This window comes from Schistocerca americana, chromosome 1 (assembly GCF_021461395.2).
Source record: "Schistocerca americana isolate TAMUIC-IGC-003095 chromosome 1, iqSchAmer2.1, whole genome shotgun sequence".
Classification (NCBI taxonomy): domain Eukaryota; kingdom Metazoa; phylum Arthropoda; class Insecta; order Orthoptera; family Acrididae; genus Schistocerca; species Schistocerca americana.
Genome location: NC_060119.1, coordinates 406183144 through 406208513, shown reverse-complemented (window position 1 = coordinate 406208513; position 25370 = coordinate 406183144). Strand labels below are relative to the sequence as shown.

Genomic DNA, 25370 nt, shown 5'->3' with positions numbered 1-25370 from the left:
AACATTGAAAGTGTTGCTAGACTTGTATCCAATATCAGATGTGGCAAAATATTCTAAATTGGTGGTAAGACAGGTTACGAGATACTTCTTTTTTACCAAATAGTTCTGCCAGGCATTTGATGTACCGAATCCTTCAGTCCCAAGCTTCAGGGGAAGGCAGCAATGTACGATGTTTTAATGTAGAAACTGAAACTTTCGTGGCCTGTCATGACTTACGATGGTGTATTGTTGTGAAGAAAATAGACAACCTTTGATCTACTTTTCAGAAAGGATTAAAGAAGCAGCACAGGTGCAACCTCAAAACACACTGCAGCTCCCATTTTTCTGACTCCCATTGTCATGAGAACTGTATGGAATGCCAGAATTGAAAAAACTGAGGGGAAAACTGAGTTTAGTGTACACACCCTCAGTTCATGTAATTGTAGATACTTCTAATGGATAACTCTGTAGTTAAACTAATGTTGTACCGTATTTACTCGAATCTAAGCCACACTTTTTTTCCGGGTTTTGTAATCCAAAAAACTGCCTGCGGCTTAGAATCGAGTGCAAAGCAAGCAGAAGTTCTGAAAAATGTTGGTGGGTGTCACCACAACTTACTTCTGCCGTCGAATATATGTAGCGCTACACAGGCATGCTTTGTAGGCACAAAGATAAATACTGGCGCCAATACCTCTGCGTCAGGAAATAAATTTTTTTAAATAAGGTGGAAGACGAGCTTTTTTCTTCGCCCCGAGTTTCGACCACTGCATTTTCATACATTCTCCAATGAAGTAAATACAAATTCCCTATTGTTCACCTTCAAATGTAGCAGCATTTCAATGTACTACGAAAATCCGACTGGCAAGACGGTTTGGGATGTTTGTCAATATGGCCAACTCTACGTTCTGAATTTTTTCCTATCTGTGAGAAGAGATGATTGCTAGTAGGAACTTTTATAAATTGTGAATCACATGCAGTATTCTCGTCGCCATAAGAATAATACGAATATAAACGTTTTGCCATGTATTGTTTCATGTTTGCTGCTATCTCATTTAAATCCTGTCTGCCTAATAAACTACGAAACTAGAGTGAGACAACAGCAAACGCGGAAGAATATACATATCATGTCATGTTTATATTCACATTATTCTTATTCTTAATAGTGATATAGTCAGAAATGAAGCACGGCAATTGACTCGATTTTTAAATCTAAGATGACTCTAATTTCTGCGCAGAATGTAATGTACTAAAGAGGCGCCTGCAAAGATTTTCAAACGGAGAAAAATTTTCGCTAAACTCTCGTTCAGAACATCTTCTGTTATACGCAGTCTATTATTTGGTTCTTGTTGAGCATTATCAAAGAAAGCCGCAGTGTAAGTAACAACAAATAGCAGTTTCTTGCCATTGTTTCGCTAATGAGACGATTCCTCTCTTTTCCTTTTTTTAAAATTGGAAGCGGCGGTAGCGCGCACAAAAGCAAGCCGTGCCGCGAGCCGCGACAGGTCATAAACACGCACTATCAGAATGCGACAAACAACGCATGACACAGTACAGTAATGCATTTTCAGCTTAGAGTGATGTAAACACCTATAACAAAGAAAACTGTGCTTATCAGATCAAAGAAAAATAAGCAATCAATTCAAACAAGACGAGGCACGTGGAAAAGGAAGGGTTACCCTATAAATACGGACGGAGCGCCTGACGCATAGCAATGGCTACCTGGTAAAGCTTAACTGCTAAGCTTACGACTCGAACCAAACTACTGTAGCTTTATCGTCACTCATTCGACCTAAATTGTGTCTCATATTACAATGGACCAACTTTGTTTCGATTTGGAGATGCGGCCTATAACTTTTCTCTCCCCTTGAATTTCGAGTCTCAAATTTCTGGTGCGGCTTAGATTCGGGAAAATTTTTTTTCCTAGATTTCGAGTCTCATTTTTCAGGTGCGGCTTAGATTCGAGTAAATACGGTATAGGCTGCTTTAAGTGATGAAGCTTGAATGTTCATCCTTTTGAATGCAGGAGGTTTGTGAGTTCATGCATTCAGGACTGCTTACTTGTTTTTCAGTAGACACTGCACAAAAAAGGCGGTAGCAAATCATATTTCTTCTCCATATTGATGATTTGAAAATTCCAACTGTCTTTGACATCATTTGAAGGGCTGGCAGGATAAAAGGGATAAGTCTATCAATTCTTTAAATTAATGTTTTTTATGCCCAACTATACATTGCACCAATGGCTTTCGAATGGTGTTGTTGGTTGTTGGATAAATGGCACCGGTCCTTCTAAAATTAAAAAAAACAAGAATACTCTATTCGGGGATAAAGGAGATCAGCCCATTCCGCTTGATCAATAAAAGGGTTCATTCCAAAGATTCATGGGAATTGTGTGAAGACTGGGATCAGTCTCAGCACTTGTGCTGTGAACCATGACTCATAGGCACATGTTGACTTGTTTCTAGATTAACCCACAATATTGTCCTCAGTCTCGCAACAAGACGTGAGTGAATAAGAAGCTCCGATAGTTAGTGTACAATAGTGTGTGTTCATTGCAGTTTGTGCTGCTAAATTCAGGCAAGTGGAGTTTAATGCACAAAGTTTGTGGCTCTTAGTTTGTTTTTAGTGCATCACAGTTCAGTGCTAAAACAGTTGACAAGTCTGCAGGATTCACAAACAGTGGAGAATGATGCTGATGAGTTTCTAAGAAGTTCAGGGATGAAAGAAAGAAGAGTGAGTGGTAGAATGTCAGATGTAAGGAAAAAAAATCAATCTAATGACTCATGTTCTTGGCCAAAATTGTGAATGTCGACTTTGATGTTTTGAAGTGGTACCAAATTTAGTAAAACATTCGATACTTCGACAGTTTAATCTCATGGAAAGTAAAGACGAACAAGACACTTACATTAGCGGCTTGATATCTGTTCTTCCTGTACGGCATCGACGTAATCGGAAACCAGCAGCAGAGGCTAGAACTAATTTGGCCACTTTTAAATACAGAGTCCCTGGTGAAAATGATGAGGGCCAGGCAGTAGAGTATGACGTTTGCAAAAAGGCTTTTTGTTCTTTTCATGGAATAGGGGAAAAACGAGTAGAACGTTTTTGCACTGGTCTGGCAGCTACTGGATTTTGTGCAAAAAGCAAATAAGGAAAGCATGATGTTAGGCCTCACAAGATTAAGGATGATGTTGTAAATTTAATCAGAAACCATATTAAATCATTTCCTTCCAGGAACAATCATAATGGTTTGAAAAATTCCAAACAAACTTACCTGCATCAAGATTTGAATGTTAAAAGAATGTTTGAATTGTTTAAGGAACAAAATCAAGGAGCGAAGGTGCTCTACCACTACTACAGAAAAATCTTTTTAACAGAATTCAATATCAGCTTTGGTTATCCACGAATAGACACTTGTTCTACTTGTGACGAATTTAATTCGAAAGTTAAAGGTTTGGAGACTGAAAGAAAGAACTGCACAAATATGGACAAAAGAAAAGAAATAGAAAATGAATTACATCGATTAACGACATCAAACACACTTCACAAGAGAAAGGCTCAAACTTTTTACAATAGAAAAAGTGCAGCAGGTCGTGATAGTCGGACTTCTGTAGCAAAAGAAGCCATTTGCTTTGATTATGGCAGAAATTTACCAATCCCAAATGTGTCGACTAATGATGTCTATTATAAACAACAGCTGTCTTTGCATGTTTTCAATATCACATTTTATCATCAGGTAAAAGTTATTTCTACTTATACACCGAGAGTGTGGGAAAAAGAGGAAGCAATGATGTGTGCTCTCTTCTACGCGACTTCTTTTATAATCACATTCCACTAGAAGGCAAGGAAATACACTTCTTTTGTGACACGCGTGGTGGCCAAAATTAGAATTTCACCATATTATGTTTTACTCATTATTTGGTCCACCATGAGATGCGCTTTACCAAAATTACTCTCACTTATCCAGTACATGGCCACAGCTACTTAGACTGTGACAGACAAATGGCTTCATTAAACCCAAAAGCTTGGCTTGAGACACCTGAAGCTTGGAAGGAACAATTTGAAGCAGCTTGGCGAAAACCTTCACCCTTTGTAGTTCAACTTATAAAAGAAAATGAACAAAACAGTGATCGGATTGTTGGGCAAAACACTTTTCGGAAATGGACAGAACACCTAACTCCACTCTATGCAAAGAGGAATTTTCCAATTCGGCCAATATGAGAGGTAAGGACCGACAACACCACTGAAGACATTCTTTACCAGACCACGTACAACAGTGTGTGGGAAAGAGCAGTCATTGTGAAAAGGAACAATCGGCCACCACAAAATGAAGAATTCATTCTACGAGGCCTTTCCTATGATGATAAGTTATTTTCATTGGACCCTTTTATAAATTTCATTAAAGAAAAAATTAGATTCCTAATCAGTTGTCTTTTTATTTTAGGGCCCATTCTGATAAGTGCAGCAAAATATAAAGACCACAGAGTTTGGACAAATTCTGTGAACCTAAAGCTAGGATCTTCTTTGAAAACCTTCAACACAATTAAGCAGGAAGACAACACTCTCTGATCATAGTTTGTATAACTACTTAACTTGTAACAGTTGAAAGTTGATTTAACTGTAATACTATGTGAAAAAAATAAATGTCGTTTGAAGTATTATTATTTTATAAATAGTTTCTCTTATTGAAACAAATGGGATAAGTCCTATGGACTAATCACCTTTTTACCACAAAAGCTTGTACTTCAGACTATTTTTGGAGTAAAAAATACCTAATAGCCTTTTTGTACCATACTTTTTACTACAAATTGTAAATTTATATACTTAAAACTACTAAATAACTTAATAAAAATTAAAAATAAATTATGAAAGACAAGGGTTATTTGGTTTCAAATCATTGTTTTTGTTCTCCTGAAATTTTTTTGAAAATGGACGTATCCCTTTTATCCCATCTGCCCTTCATTTGTAATGGTCAGTTTCTGCCAAGTATTAAGGTTTCTCCTCTTAAAGCAGTCTTCCTTAAAACCAGGTTTCAGTGACATGTTCTTACGACGGTTTCACTGGAACCAATGGAAATATTCGTTAAAAGTGGAATTCATTAAAAGCAGTTCTTTATTGTGCTTTCTACTGCATGAGGTTGGATGAAACCCAGATATCCCTGTATAACCATCTTTGTACAAGACAGCTGAGTGACGTCAGCTGTTCAGTATGAAATGTAAAATTAAAAACACTTTTAGCCATGTATATTTTGATATAATTTATTTATGTGATCAGTTTTGGCATTTCACTATGCCTCCTTCAGGCTCCTTGACCAGTGTGTAGGAGGAATCCAACCTCATGTGCAGTCAGAATAGGGACCAGCCTTAAGCATCTGGTATCTGTAGATTTCTGGTTTCAACAGTGCAATTGTATCACCCAAAAAATAAAAGTCTTTGTGGACACCTAGTGCATGGGGATGGAACCCATCCTGATCCAGAGAAAATAAGAGCAGTCACAGATTTTCATTCCATGACACACTCATAATGTGACAATTTTTCTTGGAATGTGGGTATATTAGTAGTGCCCTTGCTCAAATCCACTGCAGTGAGAGACCAAATTTACCTGGAATGAAGTAAAGAATGATCTTTCCATGTCCTTAAGGAGGCATTAACATCTTTGGTCCTAGCAGTGGGTGATGAGACAGGACTTCACACTGACACTAAGAGGTTGTGGCATAGATGCAGTTCTTGAGCAAATTGAGGTGCTGAAAAAGAGATAGCGTATGCTTCTAGAGGACTCTCAAAGTCTGTGACGAACGACTCTTCAACCAAGAAAGAGTGCCAGGCAGTTACTTGGGCCATCAATGAGTTCTGGCCATATTTATTTGGAAAACTATTCAGCGTTGTGGGGGGGATCATTAATCTCTATGCTGGCTGAATAGCCTGAAGGACCCATTTGATCGACTGGCAAGATGGGCTCTGAAGCTTCATTAGTATGACATGGCAGTAGTATACTAGAGCTGATGCAAACAAAGGGACATCAACTAGCTTTCCAGGAATTATTTGGAAAGACCCAGGGGCATGGATGAAATGTCAGTTGTCATTACACTAAATGACATTGCTGCTGAACAGAGGGAAGATCTAGCACTGTCAAAAACCATAGAAGCTATGGAGGAGGAGGGGGAACTGGCCAAAGGAGAATTTCTGTTAATAAATTAACATTGTACAAGAGGAATTACATTCTAATGGGGCAGAAATGGTTGCTTATCAGCCCACCTTAACAGTGGCCAGCTTTCCTGGAAGTATTTTTGTGATGCTTCAACATCTGGTTGTCTGGAATTTGTGAAGATTCTATACAGAATCAGATACATGTACGTTGGATAGGTAGTCCCACTTAAGACACTATGTGAGCCACTGTAGGGATGGATGTGCCACAATTGCCTCTGGCACATCTGGTACCAATTCTGCCTGCAGCAGACCATTCCACTGAATTGGAACCAATCTCTTGGAGAGATTCCCAAAGTTGGCAACTGAGAGTCAATGAATAATAGTCTGTTCTGGCTACCTCATGTACTACTACTACTACTACTACTCGGCTCTGCAGCCCTTGAAGGGCGTTGGCCTGCATCACAATATCCTGCCATTCTATCCAGTCCATGGCTTTTCATCTCCATCTTCTGACACCCAGCTTTTTCATGTCTTCTTCCATTTCGTCCACCCATCTCTTTCTGGGGCATCCCTTCCATTGTCTGCCTCCTGGCTTGTCATCAAAAATCTTCTTACATGTTCTGTCTTCCTACATTCTGACCATGTGTCCTGCCCATTGCAGTCTTCTTATTTTAATGGAAGTGATAATGTCAGGCTCTTCAAAAAGTTGTTCTCATTCAGCATTAGTAGGGATGTGCCAACCTTCTTGATCGTATATTGGGTCGTGTATTTTACACAAAACCTTTCTCTCCCAAATTTTAAGGATATTTTCCTCATTTGCAGTCATGGTTCATGTCTCGGCACCATATATAACAACTGGTCTTATAATTGTTTTGTAAATGAGGGTTTTAGATTTTCGTGATAGAAATGAGCTCCTAACCATCGGTAATGTGGCAAAGTAGCATCTGTTGCCTGCTACTATTCTAGCTTTCACCTTGCTGCTGATGTCATTTGTCCCCGTGATAGTCGATCTGAGGTACCTGAAGTCTCTCACTCTTTCAAACTCCTTGTCGGCTATTCTGAGATTTGGTAGGTTTTGCTGGTTGGTCATTGCCATATATTTGATCATTTCAACATTGACTATCGGACCAAGATCCCTTGCACCTCTCTCCAGTTGTTGATAGGCATCAGCCAGCACAGCAGTGTTTCGTGTGAGCAACGCCACATCATGTGCGTAGGCTAGGTACTGCAGTGAACAATTAAAAATGGTTCCCCCTCTATTTATCTCTGTCTGATTTATGATTTTTTCTAGGTAGAGATTGAATAGCAGTGAGGAGATATCATCACCCTGTCTCAGTACCTTCTTCACTTCCACTTCTCTGAGATTTTGCCCTATAATTTTACTTTACAATTGGTTTCACTGAGGGTCGTCATAGTAAGTTTAATGAGCTTCTTAGGTATTCATGCCTCTGCCATCACATTCCAGAATGTCACTTTTGATATGCTATCATAGGTTTGTTTAAGATCGATATAAAGCTGATGTATGTTTATTTGATGTTCGTAACATTTTTCAAGCACTATGCGTAATGTGAATTTGATCAGTTGTCGACTTATTTCTTCTAAAGCCACTCTGATAGTCACCAATTCTCTCTTCTACAGAGGGAGTAAGCCTCCTAGTTAGGAGTCACTATTTTGTCACCAAAACTGTGCTGTCTGCTGAAGCTCTGGAAATTGCAAGGTTATTTGTAGAAGACATCATTCAGGAGCACAGGGCACCCAGTATGACGATATCTGATCATAGAAAAGTTTTCATTTGAGACTAGAGACAGTGGTAATTTCACATTGCAACATCACTCATAGGATGACCACCAGAGGCCTCACAGAACACTTTAATGAGACATTGCTGGATATGCTCTCAACGTACGCCGATATCGAACAAAGAGGTTGGAATAGAGTACTGTCCTTTGTGACATTCACATACAACACAGCAAAGCAAGACACTTCATGCTTTGTGCTGTTTTTTCTGCTCTATGGTTGCAAGGCCAAGATGACAATGTATGCACTGTTCCTGTTTCATCTAGACAATACTCAGGATGCCTACATGAAACCCATCATTACCAGTACCAAAGAAGCAAGACAGTTGGACCTTGGGCACCCAGGAGAATGACTCAAGAGATGGAAGTTTTACGTCTATGGAGAAAGTGGGGCTATCGGAAAAGTTACTAAAGCACTACTTTTTCAACAACACATACAACGTTGAGGATTTTCACCCTTCATCAAGAAGACAAAATAGCAGAGAGGCCGTCCATGTTCTCTGTATGAAGTTCTACAAGTCATGAGGCAGATATCAGGTATGGGGTCTACTAGTCAAGGAAACTGAAGACCTGCTCGATGATTGCAAAGCTTCGATGAAAGAAGCTAACTTTATGCTCATCATAGAGAAGAGGATGTGACAACATAACCAGAATGCAAGGATCTCGAAGTACTGCCATACAGAGGACAATTGACAAAATCTAGATCCAAGATAATGAATCGGCTCAAGTGAGAACTTATGAAACAGTGGGTTGCAGTTTTTCAGGAGAGGGAGAAATGCCATAAGCAATGGTGCAGGCATTGTGGTAGAGCAGTTAGTGTCAGTGGCTGGTATGCTGCGGATTGACAATTCATACCTGGCCACCAGCAATTGTTTGCTATTTAGTATCTACTACTTTTGGAAAGTTCTTGAAATTTCTTGTGTTTGTAATTTTGGTATATTCCAGAATATTTGATATCTGTATAAAGAGCAACTCTCTCCATCCAGGAGTTCAGGTCTGTTCTGACTATGTGTTGTTGTAATTGTTGCTGTTCATAATAAACATGCTTTCCGTGTCAGGGTTTGTACTTTGACGAGGACCCCTCTTTCAGATTTGAACTTTGAAGTGTTGTGACATTGTGAGTGTATTGCCCTTTGAAGAAATATTTTGCCTACCAATATTTACGTTGTATGTAGTTGGCATAAGTGAATTCTGGGACCAGAAACCTGGAATTGACTGCAGCCATTAAAATTCATCACATGACATTGATCAAAACCCCAAGTTGGATTTGTAGCATGATTGAATGGGAGCTTTGAATTATTTTTATCATCCTCAAGTGCAGAAAATATAACATGCTTGACTTCAGTTGCACATCTCAGGCATTTTTAGAAATTGAGGTTCAAAGTTCTGCAAGCATGTTGAATAGAATATGAGAGCACCAACCATCAAGCTGCAGTGTTGGTGCAAATGGTTAAGGCAGAAGGAGTCTATCTGTATTGTGTTCAAGTCTTGTCAATTTTTTTTTTTTTTCCCCCCTCTAATCTGCCACCAATCACTTGTCCCCGGTACAATGAATCTTGTTTCTCCAGAAAGCAACAGTAATATAATGATAATCATAGTGGTGCAGTCAAGCAAGGTGTAATAAGAATTCATGGTGAAATGAACATTTATTTATCAATAAATTCATGTTTATCACAGTGAAGTCATTTCAGGTTCAAACAAGGTGCACTGTATTTGAATTGCTTTTGGAGCTTCAATAAAGAGAATCTATGCTTTCTATTCATGGAATGGCCTGGAGTCTCCTGCTTTCCTGTCTGCTGCATTGCAGATCGCTTTCTCTTTGATACTAAAAGTAACCAAATTGGAGCCTGTCACTCACACCACAGATTCTCTTTCATCTTAGAGCCTGAGAAACCTACCCATCTATTTTAACCTCCTCCAACTTGTCCCTCTTTCCTCCCTGTTGAAGCAACTAATAGTTCCAAAAGCTAGGCTAGTCTCGTGTACTTTTGTGTGTGTTTATTGGCAGTACTAAATATTTCACCTCCATGTAACTTCTGATTAGCAGTTGTATCTCATAATTTAATAGTGTCATCAAGTGAATTTTTATTTCAGGACAATAAAACAGATACTTTCTAAATTCTAAAACTTAAACTATGTATTGAATTTTGGTAAGTACCATATGGTTGAATTCAATAAAAGTGTAATTTGTATAGCTACAACAAGGGCGGGTATGTCATTGGTGTTGACTTTCTTACATTTAATTAGGTTAAAGACCAAATTAAGATATCTTAAAACATTGGCTTCTAAGCTATAACAAGTAAAACTGTACTAAAAAGCCTGCCTGTTTTTACCATATTTCAAAATACTTGAAAAGTTCCTAATATAAAATTAACAATCATCTTAAGGAAAATCTACATCTTCTAGTTTAAAGTGCTGTGTGATACTGTGCTCTTCCATTAACATGCACAAAGAGATTTACCGATATCCTTGTTTTTGAAAAGAACACACCCTAAATTTCCCAAAAACCAACTTGACCCTTTTATGTACATAATTTAATAACAAACCAAACAGTTCATCTTGGATAAAATAACATTATTTTGGAGCTTTTAGGACACAGTTTTCTATTATGTATGGTGTATTTTAAACATAACAATTTACACTGTTGCTTTTTAGCCTGTTTTTGTGCACCACACCTTTCCACTTTGTTTCTTGCATCTCTGAGAGCACACTATAACTAGTTGTTGTTTCCAACTCTTCCCTATTTCTATCTCAATCTGCTTCAAGAAATAGTTTCCTGTTGATAGTCGGGAGAGTCCTGTTATATTGGGTTGTAGTTCAAGATCTCCACTTGTATGCAGGATTGAGATATACTGCATTACTGTTAGGTGCTTTCCTTTTGTAAAATGAACATCACTTTCTTTAAATCACAAGGGAGCTCATGAGTAATTTTGTCACCGAGCAAACCATCCTAACCATTTGGATGCAATTGAGCTGGCACAGCAAAAACTTGCTGCCACTAAGAACCATGCCTGCACCATTGAATGAGCAGTAGCTGAACTACACTATCTGCTGAGAAAGTCAGGCATGTTGTTGTTGTTTTCTTCAGTCCTGAGACTGGTTTGATGCAGCTCTCCATGCTACTCTATCCTGTGCAAGCTTCTTGATCTCCCAGTACTTACTGCAACCTACATCCTTCTGAATCTGCTTAGTGTATTCATCTCTTGGTCTCCCTCTATGATTTTTACCTTCCACGCTGCCCTCCAGTGCTAAATTTGTGATCCATTGATGCCTCCAAACATGTCCTACCAACCGATCCCTTCTTCTAGTCAAGTTGTACCACAAACTCCTCTTCTCCCCAATTCTATTCAATACCTCCTCATTAGTTATGTGATCTACCCATCTACTCTTCAGCATTCTTCTGTAGCACCACATTTTGAAAGCTTCTAGTCTCTTCTTGTCCAAACTATTTATCGTCCATGTTTCGCTTCCATACATGGCTACACTCAATACAAATACTTTCAGAAACGGCTTCCTGACACTTAAATATATACTCAATGTTAACAAATTTCTCTTCTTCAGAAATGCTTTCCTTGCCATTGCCAGTCTACATTTTATATCCTCTCTACTTCGACCATCATCAGTTATTTTGCTCCCCAAGTAGCAAAACTCCTTTACTACTTTAAGTGTCTCATTTCCTAATCTAATTCCCTCAGCATCACCCGACTTAATTCGACTACATTCCATTATCCTCGTTTATTTTTTCCATTATCCTCGTTTTGCTTTAACACAGGCATGTGGGAACTAAAAGAACATGGAATGGAATGATGAGAACATTGAGAAAGTGCACCCGTAAAATCACAGGCGTCACATCCTTGAAACATGTGAAGGGAACAGGTTAGATGAATCATCCTTTATGCTATTGTTGGACTATAAATGTATTTCAAAATGGTTAAGGCTTTTATGGCCACTTGTTGACGTACTACCTGGTGGCTTCTGTCTAGTGCTCTTTTGCCAACATTTCTTTAATAAAAGTCAGCCGAAGATCCCAAAACAGAATGTAACATGCAATACAATAAAAAACACTTGTTACTATATAAATTCATCACATGTAATATAAAAATGAACATGTTAAACAGTATCTACCATGTCTTGGTTGACATTGTTATGCTATTGAACAGCAGAGTGTGTAACTGATTAGCTACACATCATCTCTAGTTCTGTATTATGTTCCATATTTCAGACATCAGTGCCTGTTCCTTCACCAGCGGCTGGTGTGATAGAAGAGCGGTTTGTGGAAGATGGAGCAACAGTTAAAGCAGGACAGAAGTTGTTTAAACTCAAAGTAACTGGTATGTAGATGCAACTTACAGAAGTTGACAAAAGATTATAGAAGCTAAATATTATGCTCCTTGTAGTTGTTCACGTTTTTATTGAAAGACGGAAAATTTACATGGTGATCATAGTGAACAATAGTGGCTGAGCAACTTTGTATGCATCTCTAGTGATAACTATTTATGAAAAAAGTGAGAAACTTCACATTAGTGTCGGAAAATTGAGAGAATGAACTAATACTGAAGTGATGGTTTTTCTATTTTATAACTATGAAGGAATATGTGAAAACCTAACTATGGTGTTTTTAGCCTTATAACTCTTTTTTTGGGGAAAGAGTGGTAGGAGTTACTGAAATCTGCACCAACATTACAAGTTCTGTTGGGTCATTCCACGTCAAAACATCCAGAAATTTTGGGAAATGACACCCATCATCACGCAAATCCTTGAAATTTTGGCTAGTGGAAGTTTACCTAGATATATTCACATTTCCAAAATGTAAATGTTGCATGTCAATTACTTTTTCACTTACGATAAAAAGTTGTATAGATTCAGGAATTCAGGCTTTCATAGATGAGCTCCTTTAAAATTTAAAAATGCTGTAGTTCCTACAGTTTTTCCAGTGGAAGCTTGAATTTTTTTTTTAATTGAAGAGGAAGGTTTATATTTTTATAGTCATGCTTCTTGTGGTGAATATCCATCATCTACATCTCAGAAAAAATTGTAAATAATTTCTTTTGAACAAAATCCATGCATGGACATTACAATTTTTTAAGGTATTGTCCCCTCATAGATACCTTTGAAAAATTTCCAAAATTATTATAAATATTCCATTATGTCACACAAAAAGAATCAGTTTGTAGAAATAATGGGAAGTGTGAAAAACAATGTTATTGTAAAAGAAATATTGAAGTTGCTAATTCATAACTACCATGTCACCACTAAATTGCTGAAGTTGGCTACACTGGATTTCCGTCAGAACAAATCATATCTGAGAACGTTGTTTTATTGTCACTACATGGATTGCATCATCCAGTTCCTTTGTTTTGAGTCGTGTTCACTGAGCATACAGTTCTGAGTTCTTGTATTGAGTTGTACCCAGAGTCAATTATCGGTTAAAAATTCAATTGTTGCAGTTTTTAACTATTCATTCGAAAACAAAAATAAGTCCCCAAATGTTACAATGATAATGTGAAATACTTATGTAATGAAACAATGGGATAGAACAATTTTTCATTATTTAATTACTTTTTAGGTTACACCAATCATCTTTTGAATTATTTACAACAAACATTGCCTTTATGACTGAAGCAGTATGGAAAATACAAGAAGGGAGTGTTTTCTTGGACACTATCTGCAAGATATATGTGATAATGCCCTGACTTGTGCAGATGAACTGACCAGCGAAGAACAAGAACTTTTATTATGGCGAAGCAACATTCATACTGTGATTTAAGTGTTTCATGTGTGTGTTTTAAACACAAAGACAGGTACCTGTGCAGATTCCCTCTACATAAGAAAATTTGCTGTGATCCCTTCAAGTGCCATAAATGATCTGTTTCATCTGGATTGCATGAAATTAGTTTAGACAAGGCAAAGACCTTCAAAATGAAGGGCTTTAGTGTTATTCCTGGGGAGAAAATGTGCCCAGCCTATATCAAACTTATTAATGAAAAACAAGCAAGTGGCGACTCATAACCAGACTATATAAATGACAGTAATTGTGAAGGTGCAGACTCCTGAAAAATCTGTGCTCGGTACTAGCTCACTAGCTTAGGAGTATCTCCTGCAAAGATGCATTCAGTTGCTTGGCGTAGTCGGTATGTAGCAGCCAAGCGAATATTGGAATTTGCAGCTGGGGCTCTGAAAACTAAAGTTTCACATACATATCAAGTTGAGCTGGCTGCTGATACAAGCACTATCCCTGACAGTAATTTAACAGAACTGGAAGAAAAGGCAAAACATTATGATGAACTCGTGGGCAAAATCAAACAGAAAATTGAATATGCAAATAATTGTGAAAAAATTCAGTTACTTTTGTGCCACCAACTTGGTCTTGACAGAAAGTCAGTTGCAATTTTCAGGTTTCTGAATATTTGGTACAACAAGCAAGAGCTCTTTTAATGGAGAAGGATATTTTATCGATGGCTGAGCAGAAAAGAGGAAAGACATTGCCACATGATACAGTGCAAAAAGTAAAGAGTTTTTATTTGGATGACGAAAATGCAAGAATAATGCCTAGGGAAAGGACAAAGTGAGCACCAGCAAAAGTACATATGAACAGAAGCTTCTTGTTTTAAGTAATTTAACTTAACTGTATGCCCTCTACAAAAAAAGTATCCTAGAGACAACGCAGGAGTCTCAAAATTTGCTTCTCTTTGACCAAAACAGTGTATACTTGCAGGGTCATCAGAAACACATACCGTATGTGTGTGCATTTACCACCAAAACGATAAATTGTTTCTAAATTCCATTTCTATTAAAGAAACATACCTAGATGTAATTAAAATAATAACATGTGATATAAATAACCGAGACTGTATGCTTCGTCTGTGTGAAAAATGCCCCACCAATTATTAGCTTCAAACCCACTTAGAAAGTGAAATAGAAGACTATGATCCTGATATGCTGGTTCAGTACAGGCAATGGGTATCAACTGAGAAAATGACTTTAAGTGTTCGAATCACTCCTCTATCTGAATTCTGTGACACACTAATTAAGAAAATTGTCCACACTCTTTTATTTCTCAGTCACAATCTGATTATCTGAAAATGAAGAAGGAAACACTGATGAAGGATTAGTGTTAATTTTAATGGATTTCAGTGAAAATCTCAATTTTGTTGTTCAAGATGAAGTACAGGGGTACCATTGGAACAATGACAGCTGCACTCTTCACACTGTCCATATATACATTACAAAAAGGACATAAAGTTGCATACAAAAAGTATTTATATTGTTTCTGATGATCTAGAACATAATGTTGTCTTGGTGTACCAGACTCAGAAGACTGTATTGAATTTTTTTAAAGTGTGAATTTCCTGTAATCCATCTTGCATATGTTGAATATTTCACTGATGGTTGTGCTGCACAATATAAAAACTGTAAGAATTTCAGAAATTTCTACTAGCATGAACACGACTTCAACATAAAGTGCAGCTGGTCATTTTTTGCCATCAGCCATGGCAAATCTCCCTGTGATGGTATTGGTGGCACTGTTAAAAGACTTGTCACAAAAACAAGTTTGCAAAGAGTGTATAAAGATCAAATACTTACAGCTTCACAGGTATTTGAATTTTGTCACAAGAATCTGCACGGTATTTCAGTTCTCTTTGTTTAAAAGATAAAATGGCACAAGTCACACAATATCTTTCTCAGCACTTCACAAGTGCAAAAACAATTCCTGGAACACGATCTATGCATCACATTGTACCAGTATAACCAACCAAGATTGGAGCAAAAAGGCTGAGCTGTGATGCAGACTTCAGTATCTTGCATGATTTCTCAGATGCACTTCTGCCATTAATGCCAGAATGCACTGTGCAGCCCACCTGCTATGTTGCATGTGCATATGACTCTTCTTGGTATTTGGGAATTCTTGAGAAGGTGAATTGTGGAGAACAAGAAGAAGTTACTGAAGGTTCGTGCATCCACATGGACCATCCCCATCCTTCTGTTGGCCTGATAATGATGTTTGGAATGCAGATTGTAGCACCAGCATTTTGTGCAGTGTTGACTATATTGGCTTTTGACAAAATGCTTAAATATTATAACCAAATGCTATGTATTTTTACATTTAGTTAATTTGGTTATGGCAGAGGTAAGAAAGTGTCCTTGTGTCATACAATGTACAAGTTGCCCCATATTTTATAATTTGTTTCATATATTGCAGGATCCTTTGCCTTTCAGGGGCAAGTGCTCTACCATCTTTTCAGCAAGGTTTGCAGGAGAGCTTCTGTCAAGTTTGGAAGATAGGAGACGAGGTACTGGCAGAAGTGAAGCTCTGGGGATGGGGTGTAAGTCATGCTTGGGTAGCTCAGATGGTAGAGCACTTGCCTGTGAAAGGCAAAAGTCCTGAGTTTGAGTCTTTGTCCGGCACACAGTTTTAATCTGCCAGGAAGTTTCATATCAGCACACACCGCTGCAGAGTGAATATCTCATTCTGATTTTCTGTTGATGAAACTTTATTATTTATAGATCACTTTCTAATTTTTTCAGTGTTTTCCATAGGGGCGGGGCAATTGTCCAAAATATTTTTTTTTTTTCTAATTTAACAGTAAAATTAAATTAATTTACAAAAATTTAATTGGCCAATTCAAGCATGTTTTCAGAAACTACATGTCTGAAAGGATATTCAGGGAATAAACTGTCAGCATACCATTTTTTGTTTAAAAACTGCAGCCAGTTTTCAGATTTTTGCAGTTTGCTTTGAAGTTACGCATTGCGTCAAACTTTCAGCAATTGCTACCAACAGAATGTATAAACAGCAATAAAAATTGGCAAAAGTTCATGATATTAGACGCAAAAACAGTACACAAGATCTCAGTTCACAACTAAATAATGTGTGTCATGGCCTGGATGACTTGACATAGAATGACCCTGTTGTTGTATTAGAAAAGTGTATTTTTGTTGATTATGTCAGTTTTATACATGCTGATGAGCCAAAAGATTATGACCACATGCTTAATAATGCATTGCTCCCCCATACAGGCCCATATCATTGACATCAATATGGAGCAGGATTTTTGAACATATATTGTGTTCCAACATTACAATTACCTCGAAGAGGATGGTCTGTCAATGCACATCAACATGGATCTAGAAAAAATCATTTTTGTGAAACACCACTAGCTGTTTACTGACACGGGATGTTGAGTGCTGTTGACAAGGGATTTCAAATTGATTCCATATTTCTGGATTTCCAGAAGGCTTTTGACACTGTACCACACAAGCGGATATTAGTGAAATTGCGTGCTTATGGTATATCGTCTCACTTATGTTATTGGCTTTGTGATATCCTGTCAAAGAGTTCATAGTAACTGACAGAAAGTCATCGAGTAAAACAGCAGTGATTCTGGTATTCCCAAGGTAATGTTATAGATCCTCTGCCATTCCTTATTTATATAAACAATTTAGGAGACAATCTGAGCAGCCGTCTATGTTGGTTTGCAGTTTATGCTGTGCTTATCATGTGGTAAAGTCATCAGAAGATCTGAACAAATTGCGAAACAATTTAGAAAAGATATCTGTATGGTGCGAAAAGTGGCAATTGACTCTAAAATGAAAAGTGTGAGGTCATCCATATGAGCACAAAAAGGAATCTGTTAAACTACGGTTTCATGATAAATCAGTCAAATCTGAAGGCTGTAAATTCAACTAAATAAAAAGGAATTACAATTACAAACAACTTAAATTGGAAAAAATATAGAAAATTTTGAGGGGAAGGCAAACTAAAGACTGCACTTTATTGACAGAACACTTAGAACATGTAACAGGTCTATTTAAGAGACTGGCTACACTACACTTGTCCATCCTCTTACCAGATAGAATGAATAAGAGTGCATTGAGAAAGTTCAAAGAATAGGAGCACATTTTGTATTATCCCAAAGCAGGGGAGAGTGAGTCATGGACTTGATACAGGATTTGGGCTGGACATCATTAAAACAAAGGCGTCTTTTGTTGCAGTGGGCTCTTCTCACAAAATTTCAATCACCATCTTTCTCTGAATGCGAAAATATTTTGTCGACATCAACTTACATAGGGAGAAACCATCATCATAATAAAATAAGGGAAATCAGAGCTCGCATGGAAGAGATATAGGTGTTCGTTTTTTCTGCGTGCTGTTCAAGACTGAAATAATAGAGAATTATTATGGAGGTGGTTAAATGAACCCTCTGCGAGATATTTAAGTGTGATTTGCAAAGTATTCATTTAGGTGTTAGCATGTAGATGTAGCTTACCTTCTATATAGCATTGATCAAGCACCCATTATCACTTGTTCTTGCACCATGACAACAAGGCTGATGGGAAAATGGCTGTCCATCCGCCCCAAATCAGTTGGCAGATGTTTGTGGGAATGGAAGCCTGATGTTGGTTATTGATAATGATAAGTGTCTTAAATATTAATGTGAATTATATTGAAAAGTTTTATAGAATTTCATTTAAAAATGTTAGAGTTCTTACCAGTGTTAAATCTTCGTTAAATGTTCACATAGATACAAATATTGTGCCCTTATCAATGTGATGCATTTCTTCTTGTGGATATCCTTAATTAAGTCTTTTTTTTTTTTGGCTGTTAAGTCTTGTACGGTAAATGACTCTTAATTCATTTTCTTGTATACTTGCATGATTCCGCCAACATTTCAAACTTTTGTATTTGTTCTATTTTATTTATTAATCATGTTTCTTGCCATATATTTTGGAGGAATTTTCATATTTACCCAGTGCTTGCAACCTTTAACCTAGGTATACTAAGATTCTATTATTGTTTTTCTACTGCTATTGTAGTATTCACCTAAATCCTACATTTGACCTAGTGCATTGCATTGTGTACTGGTGGATCCCTCTTCTGGGGTACCTCATATTTCACTACTCTTATAACACAAAACATTCCATATTCCAATTTCACTCATTCGAAACCATTCCTTAAATATTATTTCTTCTTTATCAAAATGGGATGCTAGAGTTCCCTCACTGCTTGGCAAATGAACAGTCTTCAAGGCCTGAAATTTCTAATTTTTTTTTTTTAATTATATATATATGGTTATACTAATGTATTTCAAACAATGGAAACTCTAGGTAGGAATATCAGCAATGTAGGAAAAGATAGACTGCTGCTTATTGTAAAGAAGAGACATCAAGTTGCAGAGAGGCACAATTAAAAGACACTTATACAAGAAAAATACTTGTATGTGAGTGTCTCTTAATTGTGCCTGTCTGCAACTTGACATGTCTTCTCTACGGTAAGTGGCAATCTGTCTTTACCTACATTACAGCCACCATCTATCACAAAGCGAAAAAAGTTGTCCAACTAAAACATTCATATTTCTTTACATACTACACGAATATGTTATAAAAAATTGGGGTTCCTTTTTTTAAAAAAATGCAATTGATATCCGTTTGACCTATGGCAGCGCCATCTAACGGGCCAACCATAGCGCCATCTGGTTTCCCCCTTCAAGCTAGACAAGTTTCGTTCTTTGTAGTTTCTTCGTTTGACGCTTATTTCGTGAGATGTTTGGCCCGGTCACGATCAATGGACCACCCTGTATAAGGTGTTGCATCACTCTGTGTAATTTTCATAGTATTGTAAGGGGCCTATAAAATGATATGTGAAATGAAAAAGAAAAAGAGATTGCTTGTCAAAAATTTTGAATTTTGAGCTATTGTAATTTTTACACTCCACATTAAATTCTGAATAATTTGAAGGAAAAAAGCACTCTCTCTAAATTTGAGTGAGTCTTGACAAATTTAATATTGGTGATGGACAATGGGTGTTTTGAGATAATGCTGAAGTTTCAATTTATTGGCATAGTTTAATTTGACATATTTAAGAAACAAATTCTGCATTTGTATTACCCTTAAAATGTCCGTTGTCAAATGATACAGACTTTTTAAAGTTAATATTACTTAGTAAGAGGTTAACCCCTTCAGATCTACAGCACGTACAAACATTTGATACCAAATAAATTGGCCAGAAAAAATTAGTTTATCCTGCACAGCCTTTTTTTAAGCCATTAAGGGACCGAAAAGAGTCTAAAATTTTGAATTCACTAAACCCCCAAAAATATATTACTGAAATCTCATATTGTGTAGTGGCCAAATGATTGGATTTTCTACTTCTAAAACACTTTTGTCTGAAGGGGTTCAAGTTCCATCACAAACAGCATTTTGCCTCCTATTTGGCTCTGGAATATCTGGCTGATATGGTTCATTCCACCGGATCCTTATTGTCACTGACTTGAGGTTCTGGTTCGAATTCTGATTCTACTTCAGGACACAGAATGTCTTTTTATTTATCTTGAAAACCAGTCCTGGTGCTTCTAAAAAGACAATCTTTTCAATGTTTTGTCATCCCTGCTGGAATCACTGCACCAGGAAACCCAGCAGGTTCTTTTTTTGGGAAAGATGTGGTGCACAAATCCATTTCCATCAGTGTCCATTTTGCAATGCACAGTATCTTTCAAGCTAACAAGCTCAAAGTGGATATGTTTAGTTATGTCAGATACTTCGTTAGCATTGGTGTTCTTCAAGAGAGCCATATTTATTCACAGCAACTGCAACTTTTTTTCATTTCTAGCAGCAATAACAGAGTTAACATGTGTTGTAGTTGTAGATTTTTGCTGCTACAGTAATGTCAGCTGTTAGCTGGCATTTTAAGGCTGCCAACTGCAAATTGGTAACATCTGTAGGCATTTATAACTGTCTTGTAAAAATTGATCACTTGTGTTGACTGGCATTTTTGTGTTTATGAGGCCTTTTTCTTTTATCTAAAGCTATGCTGATCTCCTTAAAATGCCTATAAAATTTAGGAGATACTTTTTTGTGAAGGATAGCACACACAGATGCGAGATTTAGAACGGGGACCTCTTGTCAGTCCAGTCCTTTTTGAGAAGACTGAAATCAATTGCTTTTAAGGATATAAATGATTCCTGTTGGGTTAAAAGATCTTTTAAATTGATATGAGCTTGTACAAAAGAAGTAAATTACTGCAATATACAAAAAATGAAAATAGTTATTTTAGACATTATCGAACATTTTTCTTGTTCTGAAAATTTTATTTCTCCAACAGGAAGTCTCTTTTCACCTTCTGTCTCACATATTATGATATCACATACTTACATCTTAAGATTCTCCTTTTGTTTTTTGTTGACTGTAAGTAACTGAAGATGTCTCACAGGTGCTGCTCCTGCAAAGCCGAAGGCAGAGGCGGCAGCCAAGGCTCCATCAGCAGCTCCACAGCCAGCTGCAGCTGCTGCGGCTCCTCCTCCCCCACCACCACCACCACCACCGCCTCCCTCCGCTGCTCCCAGTGCTCCAGCACCTAGTGCTCCTCCCACACCTCCACCACCAAAACCACAGGCACCAATGAGTTCCATTCCTGTGGCAGCCATCAGACATGCACAGGCCATTGAGGCAGCCACTGTCAAAGTTCCTCCTTCTGATCCTACGTCAGAGATCTCGGGAACACGAACAGAACAACGAGTCAAGATGAACAGAATGCGGCAACGCATAGCACAACGTTTGAAGGAAGCACAGAATGTTAATGCTATGCTAACAACATTTAATGAAATTGATATGGGGTTGGTAAACAAAAAGTTGCTGTTTACGTTTTTCTGTAAAATACACTTTTTTACCAAATTAACCTAATGTGTACAATCATGGGGAATACATTTATTAATTATTTACAGCACTTTTTTTTTTTTTTACAGAAATATAATGGAGTTCCGGAAGCAACATATGGAGACTTTCCAGAAGAAGTATGGCATTAAGTTTGGTTTCATGTCTGCTTTTGTAAAAGCGTCGGCATATGCTTTGCAAGATCAGCCAGTGGTAAATGCTGTGATTGATGGCAATGAGATTGTGTATAGGGATTATGTTGACATCTCTGTTGCTGTTGCTACACCAAAAGTAAGTTTTTTCTTTTTTTTTTTTTTTTTCACCTTCAGCTGTCAACTTCTTGCTTTATTCTCAGGAAAGCTGCACGATTTCGGTTTTAAGCCATTTTCAGCTACACTTGATGTAAATTATGGTAGGAAATCATCAAATCTGTGATGGAAAATATAGCCATACGGTCCTCTTGCTCTATCTTGAATGTAAATATATGCACTTAGCCTAGAACTGTCAACATCAATATAGGAAAAACTGTAAAGTTGTGTTGCTACTTATGAAAACACATTGCCAGGTTAAATTCACATTTACTTCTAAGTAACATGTATTCCCACTTGCTGCACATGCTATGACTAAACAATAGTTTATTGAACTGTAATTAGACAGAATTACCTGCAGTTTTTGCTAATGGAGTTTATCCTTACCACTGGCAGATGTTTCTCATCACATATACTGAAGGATGTTGTACTAAAAAGTTAGTGTTCCACCACATTGCATTCCGCCAGTATTAATGATATTTAATTAAAGTGGTAAGGGGGAGGGGTGTGTGAATTTGCCAAGGTTGTTCGTAAGTGTAACCTGTCAGTTCACTAAATTTAATATTAATGGGCTTCCCTAGGTAGTAGTCAGCAATGATGCAAAGATGAGTGTTAGAATTTTTCAGGCCATTCCATCCTAGGAATCTTCAAGTTAGTGTTCCATTATTGTCACTTAAAATGTCAACTTTTCATTGACAGTAAGGATGTGTTTTCTTCAATTTTTGCGTGTGCTCCACAAAGTCAGTGATGGAGTACATGTTTTGTCAAAACTGGAAAGTTCACATCAAATACATAGATTCTTGTTGTTAGAAAAATAACATTTTATGTAATGGGGTGATTACTTGCTGTACCCAGGAAGTTAGTGTATGTATATTTAATAGGTTTTTTGTGTGTGTTTGCAAGTTCAATTTAGACTACACAAATGAGAGGTGTGAGTATTATCTAATGATTGGTTTAATAAGTCTTTGTTGCAAAATACTGGCATGAATTATTTACAGAAAAAAGAAAAACTAGGAGTAGCCGACGTAGGGAAAAATCAGATGAGGTTCAGGAGAACTATTGGAACATGTGAAGCAATATTGACCACTTACCATAGAATATTACCATAGAAGATATGTCGATGAAAGGCAACCCTATCTTTATAGCATTTGTAGATTTAGTAAAGCATTTGACAATGTTGACTGGTCTAGAATCCTTTGAAATACTGAAGATGATGGTGATTTCAATCCAAAGACTGATTTCATACAGCTCTCCCCACTAATCAATCATCTGTGAGTCCTCTTCATCACTGTGTTGTAACTGCAACCTATGTACATTTGAATCTGCTCGCTGTAGTCATACCTTGCTTTCCCACAACAATTTTTACTTCTCATGCTTCCTTCCATTAAGAAATTCACAATTGCTTGATGCCCCAGGATGTGTCCTGTCAACCAATCCCTTCATGTAGTCAACTTGTCCCATACATTTCTTTTCTCCTCTATTCAATCCAGGACATCCTCATTAGTTTTTTGATATGCTGATCTAATATTAAACAGTCTTCTATAGCAACTCATTTCAAAAGCTTCTTTCTCTTGTTATCTGAACATTTCACTTCTTTACCATGCCACAGACTTCCTATCACTTAAATTTAAATTTGAAGCCAGCAATTTTCTCTTTTTAGGAACACTGTTCTCGCTGTTGCCAGTCTGCATTTTGTATTCTCTCTCTACTTTGGCCATTGTGTGTTATTTTGCCTCCCAAATAGTAAAACTCATCTGTTACTTTTAGAGTCTCATTCCCTCAGCATCACCTACTTTCAGTACATTCCATTACCTAGTTTTACTTCTGTTGATGTTCATCTCATAACTTCTTTTCAAGACTTTATCCATTCTGTTCAACTTCTCTTGCAAGCCTTTTGCCATCTCTGGGTGGAATTTGCAGACCTGAAAGCTTATTATGGAACTTCCTGGCAGATTAAAACTGTGTGCTGGATCAAGACTCGAACCTGGGACTTTTTCCTTTTGGGGCAAGTGCTGTAGCAACTGAGCCACCCAAGCATGACTCACAAACTGTCCTCCCAGCTTTACTTCCACTGTACCTCATCTCCTTCGTTCCAAGCTTCACAGTTCTTCTGTGGAACTTGGGACTAGTACTGCTGGAAAAAAGGATGTTGCGGAGAGAGAGCCTGGCAGAGGTAAAGCTTTCAGGACAGATAATGAGTCGCACCTGGGTGGCTCAGTTAGTAGACCATTTGCCGACAAAAGGCAAAGATGCTGACTTTAAGTCCCAGTTTTAATCTGCCAGGAAGTTTCATATCAGTGCACCCTCTACTACAGAGTGAAAATTCATTCTTAATGCTTGTGTTTTCCTACCTGAATTTCAGTTACCTTTCCAAATTTTCCTTGGTTTCCTTTGCTTCATGTTTAATTTAAGTCCTGCGGTTTCTTCCTGAACAGCTGCAAACCATCCTTGCAACACTTCACACGATTCCATTTTTGGTCAAGCGCGAGCAATCGTGGAGCCCATCTTGCGGATAGTTTCCTCATGTCCAAATGTTTATGCAAAATAGAGATGGGCAAACTGAAACACTTAACTGTTTCGAAACAAATGAAACAGTACAATGTAATGTTTCGATACGCTGTTTCGAAACAGTGAAACAGTTTGTGTTTTGTAATCTAATAAACCTGCACATTTTATTATCTTGAATGTCTACTGTATAAGTATGTCCATATAAACACAAATGAGGTGCGAGAGCGCTAATCATTTCGCAGAAAGTATGAAACTATCACTTGGGCGTCTTGGCAGTTTTGTATTTCCTGCAGCAAATGCGCTGCTTTCGTGTTGTGTGACTTACACACTTTTCAATTGGCTGAGGACAACCATAGCTGAAGACAGAAGAACCACCACGAACGGAACTGGAGGTAGGAGCAAACTGCAGAAACAACGGATATGCTACTGGGATTCCCACATTCCGTTAGTAAGGGTAATATACCCATCCTGCTAATTTCCATGCACACAAAGGGAATCATTGTGGATAATAGGTACAGTGACTATAGACTCACAAATAATGTCAAATAACTCGAATAAATAACAAAATATAACAGAAAAAAATTTGGTCTTTCAAGGTGTTTCGAACCGTTACTATAAAGTCACCATGTTTCCCAACCCCTCCAGTTCACCACTACACTATCAGTGATATGTCAAACAGATTGCTTGCAATTATACCTAGATCAAATTTATGTATGTGTCTAGTAACTGTCACTCTACGCCTTTTTTTATTCAAAATGTTGTAGGCTTACTTGCGTTTCTTAATACGATTACTGTACATGAAAAGAGAAGCGTATGTTATAAAACAAAGTGTAATTTAATCGAATGATTTTCACATATTTATTATTTTGAATGTTAATAGTATGCGTTGTTTTATTGTTTGGTTAGTGTTTATAAAGCAGATGTTATGCCATTTCGTAATAGGACAGTCAGCTAGAAACGAAGCTTTGTTTTCGGATATCTTAAGCTTCATTCTA

At 37.4% G+C, this 25370-nt stretch overlaps 1 protein-coding gene across 1 annotated transcript in view; it reads left to right on the top strand.

Annotated features, from left to right (window-relative positions):
- LOC124601935 (dihydrolipoyllysine-residue succinyltransferase component of 2-oxoglutarate dehydrogenase complex, mitochondrial) overlaps window positions 1-25370 on the top strand; it is a 73716-nt gene that overhangs the window by 34672 nt on the left and 13674 nt on the right. Inside the window, exons 6-8 of the mRNA XM_047136283.1 lie at window positions 12135-12243; window positions 21120-21522; window positions 21652-21850. Coding sequence (XP_046992239.1) covers window positions 12135-12243; window positions 21120-21522; window positions 21652-21850 — 711 coding nt within the window. The remainder of the gene's footprint in view (window positions 1-12134; window positions 12244-21119; window positions 21523-21651; window positions 21851-25370) is intronic.